Source organism: Micropterus salmoides, unplaced genomic scaffold, assembly GCF_014851395.1.
Source record: "Micropterus salmoides isolate LMB-PRFRI ecotype aquatic unplaced genomic scaffold, ASM1485139v1 Ms_hic_scaffold_6, whole genome shotgun sequence".
Classification (NCBI taxonomy): domain Eukaryota; kingdom Metazoa; phylum Chordata; class Actinopteri; order Centrarchiformes; family Centrarchidae; genus Micropterus; species Micropterus salmoides.
In genome coordinates this window covers 37,438,820-37,461,117 of record NW_024044348.1, presented here as the reverse complement: position 1 = coordinate 37,461,117, position 22,298 = coordinate 37,438,820, and the positions used below count along the sequence as shown (strand labels likewise).

Sequence of the window (22,298 nt, the reverse complement as noted above, 5' to 3'; positions counted from 1 at the left end):
CCTGTGTTGTTGATTGTTAAATGTGATAAACCATCCAGCAGTTGAGTTTCCACTCATTTCATTCATTGCAGTAAACAAATCATTGCAGAGACTTGTTTGTGTGGTCACCACAGTATTACCACACAGCGTAATGATATAATACTGGCATTATCGTCTAAGTATAGAAATAAACTAATAATGTGCGATTTTAACCGTTCAACCATATTTTTATGTCCTTTTTCCGAATGATATTTTTATTTCATGTCACTATTTGTCACAATGTTATCGCCACATCACAAGCTTCCTGCCTCTATAAAGCTAACCAGCTAAAGCATAAACATTGTTTGAAGTAAAAATTATGAAATTACATTTCTTTATAATTAGCTGCTTTCCAAAAAAGATGAAAAATTTACATATTGGACACACTTTTTACATGCGTTTTTTATTTCATTATGTCTTTTTATTTAGTTAACACCGAGCACTTTGGAGCTGCGTAAATAACAAAATGGCCACCTCACTTTTGTCCAAATAAAAGACTTATTGGCATATCAGGCTGGGAGTGCAGCTCTCTGTGTAGAGTCCCAGGATCATTACTCAGACATGTCAGCTCAGACATAATTTGATTCTGGACCACTAACTGGTCCCGTACCTCGTAAACCCCATCCCCCACCTTTTCTAGCCGCAGAACCACTCACACACACACAAAGGCTAATTTATAAATCGATATCTTGGAGACTGACCAACTGCTCCCTCCATCTCTTACACTGTGGCTCTCCAGTCTGACACGGCCCCTCCCTCCCTCCTCTGATGCTGTTTGGCAATCTCAAGCTCTCCCTCGCCTGCTACCACCCATTTGTCCTTTCTATTTAATGCATTTGCTCATTCAAAATTATGCTCTCAATAATTTCATTTACTTAAATGTCTTTTCCTGTCTGTCTTGATTTAATCTTCACATAGATCTTCCATTATGCTATCTGTCTGCTTCCATGCAACAGGCCATATGTATCTCCCACCTGAAGAGGAGCTGGTGGATTACGTGACTCTCAACGTAGCATTGCCATGAGATATGCCACGATCATCTCAAATTCCAAGCCTACAAATAACTACATTGTGTGCCATTATGTCAGCTTTAAATTTATTTTAATTATTCTTTAAATGTATCAAAAAAATAGTTGCAAGTCGAATTAACAATTTTTCACTTCAACCAAAGTGCTTGTCAGATGGGCAAATACAACAATCGCAAGGAGTTTGTGCAGCGACTGGCCAGGTGTGTGGAGGTCAGAAAATAGGTAGGGTTTGACATTTACCACATCTACCATGTCAGTTTAGCGTGTTAGCATGCTAATATTTGTGAAATAGCAGATAAACAGAGAGTACAGCTGAGGCTTACAGGAATGTCAATACTTTTTCAGGTATTTGGTCCCAAAGCATCAGAATTTTTGGCTTGATGATGTTGCTGAAATGAGTATATGCAATGTAATAACTAAAACTTTACAGTCTGGTCATGACTTGAAATGAAGAATGGAACGCCCAGTCACATACTTACTTACAAGTGGTCATTTATCAGAGGGAATTAACAATAAAATATCAGTGCTGGGCAACGATTAATCACATTGTTATACGTAAAACTGAATAATGAATATATACACAAAAGTGCAATAACATGTGGTTTGCAAACACTAAACAAATAAGGTGCTTTTTACCAGCAGTATTCCCTTTACACAGTAGCAATAAAATATGTCTTGTAAATCTCAACTTAAACATTAATGTGATCAAATCAAATATTAAACCAAAGCTATTTGCCACTGCCAGGGCATCACCTTTTATCTAGCTTGTTAAAACAAGTTACCATCAGAGTCCTGATGCACAAATCATTGGAAGAGAAACTGATCCTCGCTGTTTGTGACTTTCCAGAGTCTCTTACTGTTTACTAAATTGGACTTTAACAGGAGGGAATTTGCAGAGCATCTCTGCAGAACTGGATGAAGGCCTATCAGGTAAAGTTGTTTAGTCTATAATTTTAATTTAAGATAAATAGGCTACAGCTGTGTAGCGCACAGAAGCTGTTGCCATGGCTTTTCTTGACAGAGCGCCTGCTGTTTACTCGCCAAGCGCTGTCTTACTTCTCCCACAGCGTAGTCTGCTGAAGCCTCCCTCCACTGCTGTTGTTTGGGTGGGTGATTTGCAGGCTGATCAAAATCCCGCCCCTCCTGTGACCCATGGTTTGACTGGATGTGTATTCAGAGCCAGTGAGCAGTAGACTTTCAAAATAATTTTAAAAAATCTGCATTAATGTGCAATAAAGTAATTGTCAGCATTAATTAATTAATGCGTTAACACGATAGTAACACATAAATGTTCCCAGCCTTATAAAATATATAACAGAAATACAATCTTTTTAAATCTAATCAAAAATCTACTATTATTTTATTCTATATGATTATAAAATGTCAAAAAAACTTTGTCTTTTATAATGAGAACAAACAAAGTAACTACGTCACCTATGCTCTTGAAATTCTGCCTATTGTGTTTGTTCAATGTAGACTGATTGATTCAAGGTAGATTAATTGTTAGTACAATTAATCTACCATGTTCATCTGCCCACTGCAGGTGCTATTTCCCTAAAATGATCAAGCTAACATAACAACATGCCTTAAAAACATTTCATGTAGCTGCCTTAGTGAAGTCACCAGACTATTGTTTATTATACAATGAAAGCCTTCCTTCCTGCTGCTTCCTGTTATATTTTGGTAGCTTATTATTAAAACTGCTGTCCAGCCATGTAATGACATCAGAAAGTCTGACTTCAGATGAATACACTGGAAAAGACCTTGAAGATGCAATTTCATGGAAGACACAAACACTTCTCAACCCGCAGACTAAACTGTATACGCTACACAGAATTCCTTTTTTTAAATAAAAAAATGGCTGACAGCATGGTTAGCAACTAGCATGTCATCTAGTGGCTAAAGCTAGTTTCTAGAGACCAAACTACAGTGCACAGACCGACATAAAAGTAAAAGTGGTAGAGTGGGAAAAAAAAAAAAAACATGACACTAAATGAATGCTAATGTTGCTATATCTACTTGAAAAGGCAACTGTTTGGTAACACTTGTGCCATATAGACTTTACAAGGTGACAATACTTCAGATGTTGTGTTTTCTGCTGCCTTAAAGTGGCAAAAAAAACAATTAATGTAGCTAATTAATAATTAATTTGCTTAAACTCATGGAAACCTCTGGTTTAATGTTAAGAAGCTATAGTCCAGTAAGCATGAAGAACAGCATATGATGATGAACATGTGGGTAGAAGTAACAGCTGAATCCCTTCCTGGACAAGTCTATTCAATTCCAAACACATCCCAGCTATCCAGGAACTCTGAGAGGAGATACTCCTCTGACTCCGATTCTTTTTTGTGAGGTGGTTCTGTAAACCACTGGATACGTATAAAAATCCCTGTAGGTCTTGTACAGCTATGGGATTTCCCCAAAAACACACTGCAGTGTGTCATGCTGGTTTTACGTCAACTTTCCAATTCTGGAAATTACATTAGTTTCCTCAGAGGCAGCAACCTTCTTAGTAAGTGAATGACTAAGTGGTTTGCCTCTTAGTGAGTCAAGTAGTCAAAACACTCATTCCTCAGTCATTTGCTATGTCAAAGATAATTCTATGAAAGAGGATGAACCGTTTTTATTTTGTTCTGCTTGGATTAGCCACCCTCTGGCAAGACATTTGCAGTTCCATGGCTACATAAATGTTGGTTAAATATTAAGGCAGGTTAACTGTGGAAGCATTTGGTCTCACCTGATACATGAAGAATCACACCCATTAGCTTGAATCCTAAAGCACTACATACAGTGCACCACTACAGACTGCAGCACTACTGTACAGCCCCTAATCAAATTAAATTACATTCAAAGATCTTCAATTTATTAAAACCAACTTTGTAGTTATTTAGAAGTTACAATCACAAGCTCCAGTCTTGTGACTTATTTAAATTAGGAAATTCAATTACTTTATTTAAATGAACGTCCTATTGATAGGACAGCACACTAGCACAAGTAAGGCAAGTCTGGCAGGAAAACGTTGGACCAAGAAGTTGTTTGTCGACTGTAGGGCTGTCACTTAAAAAACTACAACAACAAAAACATAACAAAAACTAAGACTTAACAAGTGAACTGATTAAGGCTTGATATATGTTCACACACACAGGAAGCAATTCTAACAGTTTCAAAATTTAAGCCCTGACCACTATTCATGTGACAGCTGCTAACTATGTCTCAAAAGCTTGAATGATTATGTAACCTAAAAGGAAGTGAACTTTCAACTCCCCAGCTACTGAGAAATGTGAACTAGAAAAACAGTATGACTTAAGAGGAACTGAGGCATCAAGTTTGCTCAACTTTCCATTTTTTTCAAACTTAATTTTAATCACATTAAGTTTTACAATAAAACTTTGAAGTGATTATTTAGCTGTAGTACATTCTCTGTTGTTTTTAAGTTGGGACAGTTTAGGGAACAAACTGATTTGTCTTTTAACTGACGAGCTCACAGTATGTTTAATTCTGAAAAAAAAAAAAAAGCCATTGGGTAATTGCGTCTTTAAGCGGTTAGGGGTGAGAGAAAGGAGAGAAGCAGATGTAGGACTCCATATTGAAAAGTTCCTGGCAGCAGGGGATGAAGACAAGAGGAGAGGCGGAGGGAAAAAGGGCAGACAGAGATAGAGGGAGGGAGGGAGTGACTAGGGGAAAAATAAGGGTAAGTCAGACAGTGTGACTCGAACACTAACCACAACCAGATGAGGAAGCAAGGGGGAGCGACAGTGGAAAGAAACCGACTGGAGTGAAGGAGAGGAAAACTTTCACAGAGGAGTTTGGAAGAGGGGTGGGGCTGCTGAGGAGGAGGAGGAGGAGAATGGAGGGCTGGTGAGGATTTTTTTCCTACACCGACTAGGCTTTTTCTGAGATGAGAAGGAGGCTTTATGTAATGGGTAGGGTGCAATAATTGAGGAAGTCCATGACTGCTGAGGCTTTTTTCATTGAACTACCACAGCTATGCTGCCTCACAGGACGGCAACAACAATGATCTAAACACGCCCTCCATTTTTTTTGTAGCTATATTTTAGATGTAGATAGGAGCCTCTCTTTCTCACATTGATTGTGTAATTATACCAATTCTGTATTTTCCTAACATCTTCCCTTTAAAACTCTCTCTCTTTCCTTTCCGGGGGGGGGGGGGGGCTTTGATACTGGTTTGCAGAGATGGAAAGCTTTTCACATTCTGTCATAAGATGAGTTGTGCGTCTCCTGTTAGTCCTGGTCACAAGTTGCCACAGATCTGGGTGAGGCGGGGCCGCCCCACTTCATTGTGACGCTGTGCAGGATCAGCTCTGTACAGCCTGTACTGTATACGTCTGAGTGCATGAAACGATGCTACAACTGGATGCTGGTTAATATATATAGTTTCAACTCTACTGAACAATGAGTTGATCAACAGAACATCTGCAACAATCTGATTAATCAATCAAGTCAATTATAAAGCAAAGTTGTCGAATGTTGCTATTTCGCAAATATCAGGATTTGCAGGTTTTCTCTTTTTTTAGATCACCAAAGATTTTCTTTTGGTTTGGAACCATTGCACAAAAAAAGCGATTTGAAGACATGACCTGACAGGCAATTTCCTGTGTTTTCTGACATTTTATTGACTAAGCAATGACTAGATTGATTAAAGAATATTTGATCATTTGCTAATCACATTAATTGTTAGTTGAAACCCTTCTTATCAGTTCAGTTTGTATAACATAAATGAGGGAGGAAAAACCTCAGTGCATGGTCCATTAAGGCTGCCCACTTTCCAACACCGTGAATCTGAGCCTAATGTGTGTTTATTATGCATGCTGTCTTGCGATCAACCAATTTTTATAAACTGCTTCTATGTTGTTTCTTCTTCTTCTACCTAACTTTTGGTATCTTTATTTCCTGGTCCGGTCACTTGGTGTTAAGCCTGTTTGGCTCCGTTTTTCAAAATGTATTTCAAGCTTGGGGATGTTTGGCGATTTTGATAGCTTTTTAGCCCTGTAAAACGCCAGACCAAAACATCATTAAAACTTAATAGTTTATAGCTGCTCACCGCTTAGGAGGCTGTTATCGTAACAGTTATTTAAAAACATCCAGGTTATCCCATACAACTGTGGACCCTCACCACCAAATGCCTGTCCACCACCTGTCTTTGCTGGACAGAGCAGAAAGGCCTGCATACAATTCATCTGCTCTATTGTTTTTCTTTACAGTAGCCGGATATCCAGAGATGATACCTTGCCACAAACACAAGACTATATCACTGTGAAAAAAAAAACACATTTTTAATCTGTTCTTCACATTAGTGCAACTGTTCACCGATTCACTATGAGCTAGAGCCAGCTAGTCATCTAGATCCATGAAAGTCCCGTAAACCGTGGCAGGTGCGCATGCAGTGTAAATATTCACACCACAGTTTACTGGACTGTCGTGACTCAAGACAGCTAATGAAGAAGACAGTGATAGCTGTCTTCATCATCATCATGTGTTATTTTCAATCAGGAAGTGGCACTTCCTGATTGAAAATAACACATGATGTAGGCATTAATTCCACTAATCAAATGAATCAAAAAGGTACCTAATGCCAAGGTTGTGCAGTAAATTTGTTATGTCTGAAAAATACAATGTTAAAATATACTGAAATTATACTGAAACAGGTAGCACTGGTTTCTGCTTTCTTTCTATCATGTAGCCCATTACTTGAGGACGTGTGGTACCATTGTACAAAACATAATTTACAAAAATGTTTGACCAATCAAACTCTTCAGGTTCGGGTTTAGGTTGACGTGCGAGATAACATTAAGTGATAGGTCAGTACTGGTTTCAAAATACGGCTGCCCTGTTCTAATGACACATTTCCTTCTAGTGTCACTGTGTTCTTTAAGGTAGCTGTTATCGGTGGGGTCTCTCCAGCGAGGAATACAGTGAACTGTAAACCTGCGTGAACTCGTTAATGAACTGTTTATTTAGCTTTGGCATAAATTCATGGTCTGTTATATTGACCAAATAACAAGGAAGAAAGGAAATATTAACTTGCATTTTGAAATTTAGGCTAAAGTCAGATCCTGTGGTCTGAACTATCTAATCTGGATAAGCACTGCAATTCGTGCCAAATGTTGCCTCTTATCAGACAACAATTTTTCATTTTCTGATGGTTTCCTGTTTCCATGCAGATACGATATTGCAGACTTTAGGGCTTTCCTTTTAACCCATAAAGCTGTCTTTCCACAGCATGAGCAAAATGAGTCCATAAACTGAAAGAATAATTAAAAGAATAAGAAAGGAACAAAGGAGAGCATTCCCATTTGATTAACTCCACTTAGTAACAGTTAAATATAAATCCTGGTTGGTGGACAAAGAGCAGTGTTGTTGTGTGGAAATAATGCAAATTGACGTAGTTGCCAGAAACATTTTCTGAGTGTGATTCACTTGTGAACTAGAGTGTGGCAACAGATGCTTTTTTGTTTTTTTAAAATGGCACAAGGCTCTCCGCTACTGAACTGCAAGAGATTTACCATAATACAAAGACAGCATGAAGACGGACACAGAGACAGACTGTAGAGATAGTAGAGATGAGATACATACTGATGTAGAAGGTGCTGGGGGCCTGGGCTCCTTCAAATTTGAGCTCTAGCAGGTTGCTGGTCTTGGTATCGTGCCTCAACCAGAGGGCCACGCCCAGGATTACACCTCCTGCAAGCTGCAACACACAAATAGTTCCTTCAGTGCATTTCATTTTATTCAGTACATTGCACTACATTGTTTCTTCTACAGTACATTTTAAGAACAAATATTACCAGGACCACTACAGAAAATTCCAGACCGACATTTATATCCATTATAGACACGACCACTGACTTACTTGTCCACAATATAGCACACTGACCATATTCAGTCCAGCCATACGCTAGGTTTTGACCTAAGCTGTAGACACACCGGATCCGCTGACGGATGTCAAGTCGACAGATCCTTTTCATTTTCTACAGTGAGGAGGAGATTCAGCAACGAGGTGCATGACCGTCAGTCCACTGATCTGAATTTGCATAAATACGACTCGGTGTCCACTTTACGCAAATGAGTCCATCCAATGCAACACACCAGGCTCACAAAACTCACAGCAAACTGTTTATCTTGTTACTGGATTGCCAATTTCTCACCTCAAATGTTTTCAGAAACATATTTAAGTGTAGTGTTTACCTCTAATATGAGAATGTTTCTGACCCAGCCGCCATGTTGAACCAGCTACAGTTAAGCACCGCCCAACTCTCAGTTTCGTCACCCACTAGCCGGAGTGTTCATTGGTATGCTGCATCCAGATGCTTCCTTGCAGGATTCTGTATGTCTCTGGCTTTAGCCTTGTTTTCCCACTTCCTCCGCTGCCCTATCTCCTGGGGGAAACCCTGCACATAGGCCTACTGCAATGTGTAACTTCGTTACTGAAATGTATTGTTCTTTAGGGCGGTTTACATTCACATAAGCCTTCCTGAGCCCTTTTGTATGGCCCAGGACAAAGAAATCCTAAACGTAACAGGAGTTAAATTCAATGTGGCCAAAGAGAATAAATTAAACGAACACTCGTTTCTGTGAATAGATTGCAACCAAAATAGGCTCAGCCACCCCTTCTCCCTCCTCCAACCCCCCCTCCTCCCTTAATGAGGTCCATTCCAGAGCTAAGACCAGCTGCTGCCCAGCAACCAGATCAACACCATAACTGGCAAGAGCGTAGAAATTCAACACACACACACACACACACACACAGCACTACAGAATGACTTTCTAACTTACTAAAATAACCTTACCACATGAATTTCCACTGAATCAAAGTTCCTGAAAGGCATGAAGGTTACCCAGAGTAATAAACTTATTAACCATAAATCTACAAGACAGCCTTTGACCCAGAACTATGTTGTTGTTAAGTTGTTGATTAGGAAAATATTCCAAAAGCACACTGGTTGCAGCTTCTCAAACGTGATTATTTGTGATCCTCTATGTTAGTAAACTGAATACTATTGCATTTAAAAGCATTGGTCACACAGAACAAGCAATTTAAACATTTAAACTGTGCGCTAAAGAATTGTCAGACATTTTACATTTATATTTTTGACATTAGAGATCAAAAGACTGATTAATCAAGAAAGTCTGATAACCTGAAGATGAAGTCATAATGATGGTTAGTTGCAGCCCTTTGATTAAGTATCATAGCAAATGTTAATTTAGTCATATCAGGAAAAGTAGTTTAAAGGTTAAACTAATACCATTAACAACTGATCCCTTTTCACTTATCTTGCCTAAATAAACATCTGTGATTAACATCTCCCTCACTTTCCTGTTAGTTAGGGCAGGACAATTTACACCTCTATGATTTTTTATAAAGTAGATGAAGTTTGATGGCCTCAAAGTCTACCCAACGTCAACTTGGAAGAAAAAAACAAAACAAAAAAAAAGACTAAGCAGCCAGACCAACTGATACACAGTCTCTCTCATTATTACCAAGTTACCAAATTATATATAAAAACATTTGTCCCACCACAGTTTCATAATGAACTAGGGCTGGGCAATAAAACAATAATTTCCTCAATAACAATATAACAAATGTTCAGTAATGTTTGATTGAATTCAGTTGAATCAAAAATGAACTGGCACTTTATTTTTGTATTAAAATATTTATTTTGATGAGGAAAAGGGGCTGTAAAAAGATTTTATTAATTTTTTTTAAAATTTTCTACCTCAGTCTTTGTTCTGACCATAAAGAATAGTTTAAAACCACAATTAATCATCTGGTTTCTTGAACTTTCATGGCGGAGCTAAAATCAACCTTAAACTCACATTTATCAAGATCGAATAATATGAACGTTTTAAATAATAATGACAACATTTTTGGCCATATAGCCCAGTCCTACAAAAAACTAAAAATATTTTTACACATCTCATAAGGCTCATATAGGGCTGGGCAATAAATCAATAATCATAATTATCGCAATATAATTTTCATCAATATATGTTCAATATATTGTCAATAAATATTTGGTTTAATTCATTTGAATCACGATATTTCAGATATTTATTTTGTTGAGGAAAGTGTGACTGAAAAGAGATTTACTAATTAAATTTGTTGAAAAAGATTTGATCATAATGGTTTTGATTGTTCTACCTCAGATTTGTGAAGTAATCCACTGTTTGGCATCAAGTGTTTCTCACATTCTGGCCATAAAGAAAAGTTTTTACCAAATTATTAACCATAAGGTTTCTTCAATTTTCACTCAGGAGCAAAAATCTGCCTTTAAACTTGAAAGAAATAACGATTTGATATATATTGTGATAATTAGTGATATCGAATGATGTCAGATGTTTTTATCGTCATAACATGTTTTCACCCAGCCCTATCTCATAATAACATGAAAGATGACCAATGTTGTGTTATGCACCATTACCTTAGCAAAGCATCTCTTACTCCCAGTCAGTCAGCTCACTACTCGGGCTGAACGATTTTGGAAAATAATCTAATTGCGATTTTTTTTTAACTAATACTGCGATTGCGATTTAATATGCGATTTTTAAGCTCTTTACCTTCTGTAATATTCAAAACGGACAAGCAGTAAATCAGTGTATAGTATGACCAACACACTATTAGATAGATTAAACATACACTGTTCTTTCTTGTGGGTCAGGCCTGTGTTATGATGAAATTAGGTGATGCATGAATTATTATGAGCAATGGTGGAGAAGAAGTATCAAATTTTAATAATATGAGAAAGTCAAAGTCATGGCATTAAATATGTTATAATATCATCAGGTCGGCCTACCTGCAGATCACAAGAAAAACTGTTTAGCACAGTGTGTTATACAGTAAGCGCTCAATACAAAGCCCACAGTTCAACCAGCAATTAATGCGTCCTTATGTCAGTTCAAATCTGCTAGGAGTCCATCTTTCTGTATCCCAGTAAGCAAAAGTCGCAAAAGAACTACAGTCCTAGAACTGCGGTCCCAGGATTGCGGGGGTCCTGAAACTGCAGCCTCTGGTACTGCAGCTAGATAATATTGCTAATCGTACTACACATGTTCAACATTCTGTTGTGCATTTTACCCGCGGGTGGTGGCTCTAATTTCATTCGCTGTTTGACACAAAAGTTTCTGCAGTGTCAGCTTCTGTGGACATTGTACAAGTCACGGTGCAGCGTAATGTGCAAAGTTATGTGCAGACTGCTTTACTTCCGCGTGTCATGTTACCATAATCGCAGCCTTTGCGATTACAAAACCTTGTTTAATCATATTGTGATATTATCGCAAATCCAAATAATTGTTCAGCCCTAACACACACATGAACACACACGCAGCCCTACTGTAGTTTATTGACACAATCCAACATAAACCATCATGCCATAAAATGCCACTAGCTTAACAAATGCCCAGTTTACTCTTGCTTGAGTGGCGTTTGACTTGCATTTATATAATATCAGAATCAGATTTATTTTAAGTAGGTTTACACATACAAGGAATTTGCTTTGGTGACTTAATAAACATAAAATATATAAATATGGCAGTTTGTGTAGTGATATGCCCAACTGGCATCAGCCTCACTGTTTTCTAAGAATATCATATTTCATTTCTATCTAATAATTCAGCTTGGTGTGGTATATCCTAATTGGCCATGCTGAAGAATAGGATGACCAACCAGGAAAATTAGGAGTTAAAACACAAAACTGTATTTTCCTTCGTGCACATTACATTCAACTAGGGTTGGGCCGATAGATGATGCCATCGTCCATGGCTGACAGAAATCACGACATCGAGCCGGCATCCCCCGCCGCAAAAAAAAAATCTCACATTTTCATATTATACCGCCCTGTGAAAGCAGGGTTTAATGACCACGGACATTCTTCTTATTGTTTTTAAGTATGCTTTGCACCTGCCTCGGAATTCTCAGGTAAACACTTACACCCCCCCCCCCCGGTCTGGTCCATTTTGTCCATCAGCAGTATGTTTTATAAAGTTGCCTAAAAGACTGAGAACTCGTCTTTTTTCCGTATATTTCCACCCGCGATCCGTTATCACGGCAGCAGGTGAGCCGCATGTCGGCTTATTAATGACGGCAGCCTATCAAACAATTGAAACCAACATCTGCACCCTGTGTGTTCAATGCTGCTCTACCAAGTCCATAAAAAATACCAACCCTGCCAACTTTTTTTACCGAGTGAAGTCAACTGCTGGCCCCCCCTGTGCGCGCCCGTGCACCCGATGATATCGTCCATCCCCATGTTTCATTGTAGACATCGCCCAACCCTACCTTCAACACAAGGTTTCACTGAATTCAGTTCAAGATATCATCACCAAGAGAGCAATCAGAGGTGGATTACATTGAAAGGGCCCATTAAATAAATGAACAAGAACAGACCAAATGATAAGGTGACCTTTTCATAATAAAGCAAGTAGGGTGGAAAGAGTATCATGAATATTCAGGCCTAGGAGTGCATGTATTTTAGTAGAATAAGAGACTTTGACAGACTTTTTGATCATGTCAGTTGTCAGAAAACCTAAACTGAAAAGAGGACATGCTATGATTACAAAAATACTAGAAATTGTCTCGCATAGGTAGTTTATAGACTTAAATTAGGGCTAAAATAGAATAACACCGCACATAAACTACTGCTACCATTTTCACTGACTGATAATATTTTTGGCCTCATATGCCAAAGACATTATCTAACCATCTGTTGCTCATTCAGCCACTGCATTTGTTTTACACATTCCACACCAAGAAAACTGTCTAAACACGTGACCTATCACCATCATGTTTCGTACAGCCTGCTGTCCCATAAGAGAAGACATTTAAGCAAGTTTGAATGCGTTGTTAGTATAACTCAATATAATACTGAGTCCTTCCACTGAATGAGTCAAGACGAAAGTGCAACTTGATGAGAGTGAAAGTGAAATTGTTTCAAATATCATATAGTATGAAATCAGCGCTGCGCAAGTCTCCCTGCCAGCCGTCTATTTCTGCCTGTTGCCCAGAGTACAGGGGATTGTAGAATGCTAGGCATGGTGGAGGAGGAGGTATGGGGGTGGGGTGTTGTCTGCTGTTCCCATAAGACTCCTATACCACCACACAGGGGCCACCCCTGTAGCCTTTTAACCCTCTCTGTGTCCAGTGTGATTTATGGACACAGGAGGTCTCATTTTTAAAAAGCCAGGCTCCACAGCCGGCTGCTCGGTGACCGCACACTGCAGTCGAAAGCGCCTCTTCAGATGGACTGAACTTGTCTGCTCTGACAGATCCTTTCACAGAGCTCTTTAGAGCAGCCAATAAAACTAAAAGGACTAAAGTGGAATATGTGTTAAGAAGGAAGGAGTAGCCCGCAGAACACTGTAATGCACTAACAATCACATTAAAGTCACTTTTAAGGAGTATTCCCAAAAGGGAACCTTCGGGCCTGAAGAGTGAAGCCAATGCGGAAGTGCCTTAAACCTGCATTCTTTCTAACGGCCAGCAGGGGACGACAGTAGCAAAAAGGAAGTTCAACTGTATGCACGCTTATGAGAAAATGACCCTCTCTCTCACCTGATTTATTACCTCAGTATACACTTTTCCAATAAGTTTATGGTGTCAATAGCTGGTATCAAGTCTTCTTAAATACAGCATTATTTTCATTTTGTAAATTATGCTCCCATTTAGGGCAAAACAGACGATAAAGCAGAGTATGCTTTAGGGCATGGACAAGTCGCTACTGTGGTAACCTGTAAATCTGATCTCATCAACGGCAAATTGTATCCACTGCACTGTGTACATTTAACTTTCAACCTTTCACAGTGCGTTTTCAGTTCATGAAATTTACTGTAACATTTTGGTCACCTACAAATGTCTTGCTCAGTGTTTGGTTGAACTAAAAGAAGTGTTGGCTGTTCATTCCCCCCGGTAGCTATGCCTGTTTTTCACTACACAAAATTAAACTTCTCATCAGTGACTATTTATTTACTATATCTATCTATTAATACACTAGTCTGGGGTAGGTCTTCCATTTTATCCCTTTACAGCAGAGGTTTCCAAAATATGGGAAATGGAACCAAGCTCAGCAGCCTCCCAGTGATCACGGCAGGATCGGGATGGCAGGGAATACAGTACCCAGGCGATATACGGCAGCTCTGGTTCACTACCAATTGTTATGATTGGCTCAGGACATCTCTAGTATTTCCCATATTTTCTAAATCCAATCACTGTCTCAGCACAGATGAGTAACAAGAAGACCATCAAATTATCACAAAGCTTTTTCCTACAGGCTTTGAGTCCTATGTGAACACACAATTTACTACACTTACAACACACAAAGTTCAAAAAGTTTCGGTGGGGTCTGTTCGTAACTGCCTTTCTTAGCTGAACGTGTGTATCAACAAAGAACTGAATGCAGATAAATTGTTATATATCGCAATATTTTTAAAATCACAATAATATTGTATCGTGACATACAGTATGTATCGTGATAATATCTTATTGTGGGGCCTCTGGTGATTCCCGCCTCGATTGTCCAGCGAGGCACTTTGTTGGCTAATCAAATAAATGCACATGCACACATTCCTGGTAGATTCTACTGAATTTTATTTATATACGCAGCTCTCTGGTCTTGGCTATTGTGGAGAGGTTGGAATCTGTTTGATTGAGTGTGTGGACAGGTGTCTTTTATACAGGTAACAAGTTCAAACAGGTGCAGTTAATACAGGTAATGAGTGGAGAACAGGTCTGTGAGAGCCGGAGTTCTTACCGGTTGGTAGGTAATCAAATACTTATGTCATGCAATAAAATGCAAATTAATTATTTAAAAATACTACAATGCGATTTTTCTGGATTTTTGTTTTAGATTCCGTCTCTCACAGTTGAAGTGTACCTATGATAAAAAAGTACAGACCTATACATGCTTTGTAAGTAGGAAAACCTGCAAAATCAGCAGTGTATCAAATATTTCTCCCCACTGTAGACCAGGTCTAGACTGTAGGCCTACTCTTTTTAATTTAGAAACCTTACATTTTCCACCATGAGCAAGCACTTGGCCACAGTGGCAAGGGCAAAAACTCCCTTTTAGCAGGCAGAAACCTCTAGAAGAACCTTCCGCCCCCTGAGCTATTTTAACACTAGGCAGTTTTCTGTAGGAATCCCCTGTTCACGATTGTTTTCTTTTCTGTTTCGAATCAGTCTCCTGACAGAAGATCAGTTTGCTTGCTATTCTCCACACACCGCGGTGCTGATATTTGGCCTAAGTAAACCTAAGTAAATGGAGAACAGCGAAGGAGCAAACTATGCAGCAGCTCCTCCACAAGTGGAGTAAGAACTAAACATCCACAAATGTTTCCATGATCAATCACCCAGCTCAGGGCCTTTGACTCACCAAATGGAAACCACCATAAGCCCCCGTCCACACACACACACACACACACACACACACACACACACACACACACACAGAGAGAAGTTGGGTGGAGGATGTAATCCAAACAAAGACATTATCCAAGCCCAAGCAAGCCAGTCTCCCTACCGTCCAACAGCTAGGGCTTCGCAGCAGACCTACACACATTTGTGCAGAATTATCATTAACGTTAGCTTATTTCGTATTTGAGCTTCTGTCAGTGACCTAGAACTAGATTCAAAACTGTCGAACCGCGTGTTCATGTCACAAGAATCTAAACTATCGAGTGGTCTCTGGCATGTTGTGTTTTTTTTCTGTTTATAAATGATAAAATTTACCACGTCGCGATTGTGTACTGTAGTTACGTAAGTTACATTAACCACACCAGCTTCAATGACCATAATTTCGCCATTATCTCCTCTACGGGTGAACAGATACTGAGGAGGTAAGTTAATAACAGTAAATACGATGCATCTGGGAGACGTGAGGTAAACGTGTATGTTTTGTTCGTCCAGCCACAGCTCATTCATGACGGGCTGGAAGCCCAAACAAACCAAAACCGCTGAGGACAGAGAGGAGGAGGCGCTGCGCAGCGAGGTGGACACCACAATGTGTGAAAAAAACACAAGGCTTCTTACCCAGAAGATGAAGTTGAAGAAGAAGAGCATGTACTTGATACATTTTGTGCAACCTTCGACTCCCATGGTGTTCCGTTTGACAAATATATTCGGCGCAGAGTTCACAGGACGGCGACAGCGGCAGGCCAGGCGGCGTGTAACGGTCTGAAGCTCGAATGGAAATCCTAAAGACAGCTCACAGACCGAGGCAACACCCAACTCCTCCCTCCCTCTGAGCACCCCCCATAATCCTCCAAGCACCCCTCACTGCAGTGTGCAATTCGGGGCGGGGTCGACCGTTTGACTCCGACCACATCGCACTGTCATGTTTTTCGTGTTGAATCTGTCAAGCCTATACAAAACCACACGTTGAATACAAAGTAGTTATATTTTTATTATGGTACCCGCATGACTTTTATGACATTTTTTTTACTTCAACATTCCTTGTATGCTTCCGGGTTGTTTTTGCTATACAGCTCAACTTCGATACCTGCTACGCGCATTGTTGCATTGAACATAGAAAGCGATGTCTTTCTTCTTTGGCTGCTCCTGCTTCAAAACTTGCTAGATTTACTCAAAGGCACCACCTCGTGGCAGAAGCCCTGCAGCACATTCACAAACAGCAATACTGCATGAGGTAGGCCTGCTAAATTACTAAGCTGCAGCCTAGAAAACTGTTACACGTGCATTTCAAACTTTTCCTGCATACAGGTAAATGAGGATGCATTTGCTGAATTAAATTAAATAACACAAAAATAGTTGTTCGCTATGTCATGCAACAGTGGGACACCAAAATAGTAAACATAAACAACCTTCCAAGTAGATGTGAATCACTCACATATGCAGCAATTTTTTAAATAGTTAAATAAACATCAAAAATCAAAATTTAAACATCTGTAACATAATCCCAGAATGTGTGAGTTTGCGTCAAATACAAAACGTTCAGTATTGGGGTTACAGATGAGCGAGTTGTAACACTAGCTAAGGATGTATAGTGATAACAGAACAGTAAAACTGACAGGTGAAGGCCTAATGGCAAAAACATTTTAATAGTAAAAGTGAATGGCAGAAACATCTTTGACTTTATACATTTTAAAAACATCGTTTAATGGAATTCTTATTTTCACCTTGCCAACTTGTATCCTTTTGAAATAAGTGCATTTTATTATTTATTATTGTTTATTATTTTGTGAAATATGGATCATCTGTTTATTTTGATGATGATTTCATTAAGCATATAGCCTATACACAGTATACTACAGTTACGCCAGTAAATATCCTCATTTATAATGATATTGTATCGTATCTTGTGTAACATTTTACTTACATCAGTACATTTTCCTCATTGTAGAGACAGACTATACCATACAGCCATACTGACAAGCTCAATGTGCTTTGTATAAGTTATACTATCTCCAGTAAGAAGACCAGAGTCTCATAACTATCAAGTACTTTTTAAACCAGATTAAATCATCGTTTACCAATAAAGTATTAAACTTCTCTGCCAAGTGATGAGTAGGCTACTGTTTTAACATATATATATATATATATATATAAGTGTGTGTGTGTGTGTGTGTGTGTGTGTATGTGTATATATATATATATTCTTGTTGGTACAACCCAGACTCCCAGACTCAACCAGTTTCTCACATGCACTATCTAGGAATGTCCTTACATATATATATCTTACATATATACAGTCACAGGAAAAAGTATGTGATCCCTTTGGAATTACCTGGATTTCTGCATAAATTTGTCAAAATGTGATCTCATCTTCATCTAGGTCCCAACAATAGACAAACAAAGTCTGCTTAAACTAATAACACACATACAATTATTATGTTTTTATTAAACACACCGTGTAAACAGTCACAGTGCAGGGCGGAAAACGTCACAGATCAGACCTGAACAACGGTCAGGAGGAATTATGGACCATTCCTCTTTACAAAACTGTTTCAGTTCAGCAATATCCTCTGGATGTGTTGGTGTGAATCACTCTCTTGAGGTCATGCCACAGACATCTCAATCACGTTGAGGTCAGGACTCTGACAGGACCACTCCAGAAGGCAGATTTTCTTCTGCTGAGGCCAGTCTGTTGTTAATTTACTTCTGTGCTTTTGGTCGTTGTCATGTTGCATCATCCATCTCCTGTTGAGCTTGAATTGGCGGACAGATGGCCTTACATTTTCCTGCAAAATTTCTTGATAAACTTTTCTATTTCAGCGATGGACTGGCGACCTGTCCAGGATGTACCCCGCCTTTTGCCCGATGTCAGCTGGGATTGGCTCCAGCCCCCCGCGAAGCTGTACACAGGATAAGTGGTTTTTCTGTTTTTCCATTTTTCCGTCGATGATAGCAACCCTTCCAGGCCCTGAGGCAGTGAAACAGCCCCAAACCATGATTACCCCTCCACCATCTTCACAGTTACGATGAGGTTTTGTTTTGTTGGTGTGCTGTGCCTTTTTGCCTCCACACATAGGGTTGTGTGTTCCTTCCAAACAACTCAACTTTAGTTTCTTCTGTCCACAGAATAGTTTGCCAATAGTGTTGTGAAATATCTAGGTAATCTTCTGCAAACTTCAGACTTGCAGCAATGTTTTTTTTGGAAAGCAGTGGCTTCCTCCTCCATGGTGTCCTCCCATGAACTCCATTCTTGTTTAGTGTTTTACGTATTATAGACAGAGATGTTAGCATGATCCAGAGATTTTCCAGTTCCAAGTCTTTAGCTGACACTCTACAATTCTTCTTAACCTTAGTGAGCTTGAAGCTGTGGTCCTGCAGTTATCTTTGCAGGATGGCCACTCCTAGAGAGTAACAACAGTGCTGAACTTTCTCCATTTAGAGACAATTTGTTTTACTATGGACAATTGAACATCAAGGCATTTAGAGATACTTTTGTAACCCTTCCCAGCTTCATGCAAGTCAACAATTCTTAATCTTAGGAGAGCTCTTTTGTTTGAGGCATGGTTCACATTAGGCAATGCTTCATGAGAATAACTAAATTAAAACTGATGTGTGTTTTTTATAGAGCAGGGCAGCTCTAACCAACACCTCCAATCTCATCTCATTGATTGGACTCCACATACGCACACAGTATACACTCAATAGTACATGTATATTTGTTACAAGTGTCTTGCAATTGGAGATTCTGGAGATTAAAGACCATCACCTTGAGTGACTGTGTGGGTCACTCCACAGTTGCGGGCATTGTTCGAAATGGATGTGATGTAGTGTTGTCACAATACCAAAATTATGGCTTTGAAACAATACCTGACTAAATATCTCACTACCAATACTGAAATGATACCACGGCAAAAACCTAAAATGGAATTATGGAATAATATCATGGATGACACACGTTTTATAAAAATTTAAATATCATTTGTCACGGGTGCTGAGCTATTGAAGAACATGTTTTAACTTAAATAAAATGAGTTTGTTGCAGCTGTTGAGCTTTATAGTTATGTTGAAAAAAATAAAAACTTGGTGTGAGATGTGAAGACCATGTTTTTCTCACTGACTTATTTTATGGACAGTTCTTTGGCCACCTCAAGGCTCTTAACTAGGAAAACAAGTTCGTCTCTGGGCTCCTCAGTCAGCATAATGCATCTAGGACTGCAGATAATGCCTGCATGGTTCTCCACCAGGCGAGTGGGTCTTCAGAGCTACGCATCTCTTTCATTTGTTACAACATTTCACATCTCAGTTGTTCAGCAGTGAATTTGAATGACCTCCAGAGCTCCATCTGCCTTACCTGAATTCTCCTTTTTAAGCTTGATGGTGGACAGCAGGCTTTCTTTTGCCCCTCCTTGATCTTCCTGTTGTTGCTGCTGCTCTGCTGCTTAGATGGGTGATGGTGATGGCGCAATGGATAAGACTATGCCTTTGGTGTGAGAGACCTGGGTTCAATCCCCCACAGACACTTAACCCCTAGAGATCCAGAGACCTCTGACATACATAGCAATTGTAAGTCGCTTTGGATAAAATGTACACCTGCTTCAACACATTCTCACTCCCAACTTGTCACATATGGACACTTGGTCAAGACCAGTCAGTCATAGGCGACATAGGTGGTTGCCTAGGGCGCAAAATGTCAGGGGTGCACCCCAAGAGAAGGTTTTCGAATTGGCTCAAATTAACTCAGCCCAGCTGCTGTGCGGCTTGTGCTGAGTCCAGACAGTTGTGACGAGTCGCGTCGTTGCTCTGTTTGGGACTGTGAGCTGCTTGAGTTAACATGCGTGTGGATTTGTGGTGAGTGTTGGTTTCGGTTTCACATGCAACATGTAGAATGTGCACTGTGTTGGTCAAACGGTCTAAAGAGGATAATTCCAGCAGAGCAATAAGTAGCCTAATGCACCGCAGATTATAGGACCGGTAGACTTAAAATATATTATGAATTCTCATCAAATGATGACGTTAGTATCTTAATATTATGTCTTTTTTTGTCAGAGAACACAGATGTGGGAGAGATTCAGAATGTGCAGAAAGTTTTGAATATGAGCAAAAACCTGCTAAAACACAGGATTTAGTCCAGGAGTTTATAACTTTAATAAAAATTAACTTATTTGAGGTGAAAAGGTGCCACATGCACACCCCCATGCAAAAGACACTAAAGAGCAGAGAAGATTGAATCATGCTGCATGTGTGCTGACTCAGCAGGGATTTTATTAAATTAGAAAAGTTGATCTACAGGAGAAATATTGGCTATTTAAAAGTTACAGAATGTCTGAAAGCCTTACTGCATTAAATTCTATACATTATTTATATTTTGAATTGTCACCTGCTGCCTAAATTTTGTGTTCCCCTTTACATAAAAGCTGTCTGGGTCTTTACTGCTTCTGTTTTCCAGCCAAAACAGCACAGACTGCTTGTTGCTGTACACAGAATCTCTTCTCCATCTCATAGGTGGAGTACCAGTATTCATCATAAATGAGCTTTTGCTCAGGTAGCTTCACTTCTCTCTCTCTACTTCAAGCTCCTCGACATTTAATTTGACCTGGAAAAGGCAGACAGGGTTGTCCAGAGGTTGGACAAGCATGGTGAGACACGGACCTATAACCTTGCCTGTAGCCAGATGAAGGTTATGCCCATGTATATATCAGAGTAGCTCTCAAATGCTTTTTTGTTAGTGCAATTGTCAGTGGTCAGTGCCATTTTTGACAGGTCCAGTCTTCTTTTCTCAGACTCCAGTTCCTCCAGGGCTTCACGTATCCGTATGATCCGTATATAAAACTGAACATCCTAAACACCAGGATTGTGTTTGGCAGGATTCAGTTAAATACTGGATTGTGACCACCATGTACGTATCAGCTGCTCTGCTCGCCCAGATGTCTGGGAGTGTCTGGTCTCAGTGGACAGCTTTGGGATTTCATTATACATGAAATCATTTCTCCCAGGCATGTCAAATGTTCTGTCCAACTGCTGCACAAGATTCCGGAATCCACTTTTCTCGTCTATATCAAGTTTGACCTGATGATGAAAGATAACCTCAGCTACTGCTTTGTTCAATCTTTTTGCATGTTTCGAGTCTTTATCATATTTTCTGTAGTTTTCAAACTTAGCTGGAAGGGAAGAAAGCCTCAACTGGGCGGTTACTGATCTTGCTGGCATCTGTATGTCTGCTGTGTGGAGTTAGCAAGAGCATTTGTACTTGCAGCGATGCCTCACATTCACCATTGTCACCATTGTCAACATAAAAGCTGCAACATGCATATGAGAGAAAAGGAAGTGGAATCAGTACTTTACAAATGAATGCAACTTTCATTCTTCAAGTACGGGTACTAATGAAACTGGTTGTATTGTACCATTTTAACAACTACAGATTGAATGGTGGAATGCACATTTGATATACAGGAGTGGCAGTGGCCCCAGAAATGGCAGAAAAAGCAGCAGAGCTTGAGTGCAGTGACAGGGCAAGGGGTCATCTCAGCTGAAGGAACAGCAACACCTCACGAGCGGGTATCACCATCAGAGAGAGGTTCACAGAGTATGTCTTGTTGGGTGAAGATGCAGTGTCATGGCAGGCACATTGTTTAATATCTGACCAAAGCAATGTAGGTATAGTCATGATTCTCATTCATTTTAAGGCAAGTCTCTTAAAATTGTGTGTTTACGTTATGGGGACTTGCGTTTGTCCCATGTGATTGTACAGACAGATTTATCTCCCCATGACATGAGTAATCCACGCTCTCTCTTACACACACTCACACACACAGCTAATATATGAGAATATATTG

General features: G+C 39.5%; 1 protein-coding gene across 1 annotated transcript in view; it reads right to left on the bottom strand.

Moving 5' to 3' along the window:
* The window catches only part of cd81a (CD81 molecule a), a 28,645-nt gene extending 12,383 nt beyond the window's left edge, over positions 1–16,262 (bottom strand). Inside the window, exons 1-2 of the mRNA XM_038700840.1 lie at positions 16,084–16,262; positions 7,641–7,755 (exon numbers count right to left, since the gene is read on the bottom strand). Coding sequence (XP_038556768.1) covers positions 7,641–7,755; positions 16,084–16,149 — 181 coding nt within the window. The 5' untranslated portion in view covers positions 16,150–16,262. The remainder of the gene's footprint in view (positions 1–7,640; positions 7,756–16,083) is intronic.
* Between the last annotated feature and the right edge of the window lie 6,036 nt (positions 16,263–22,298).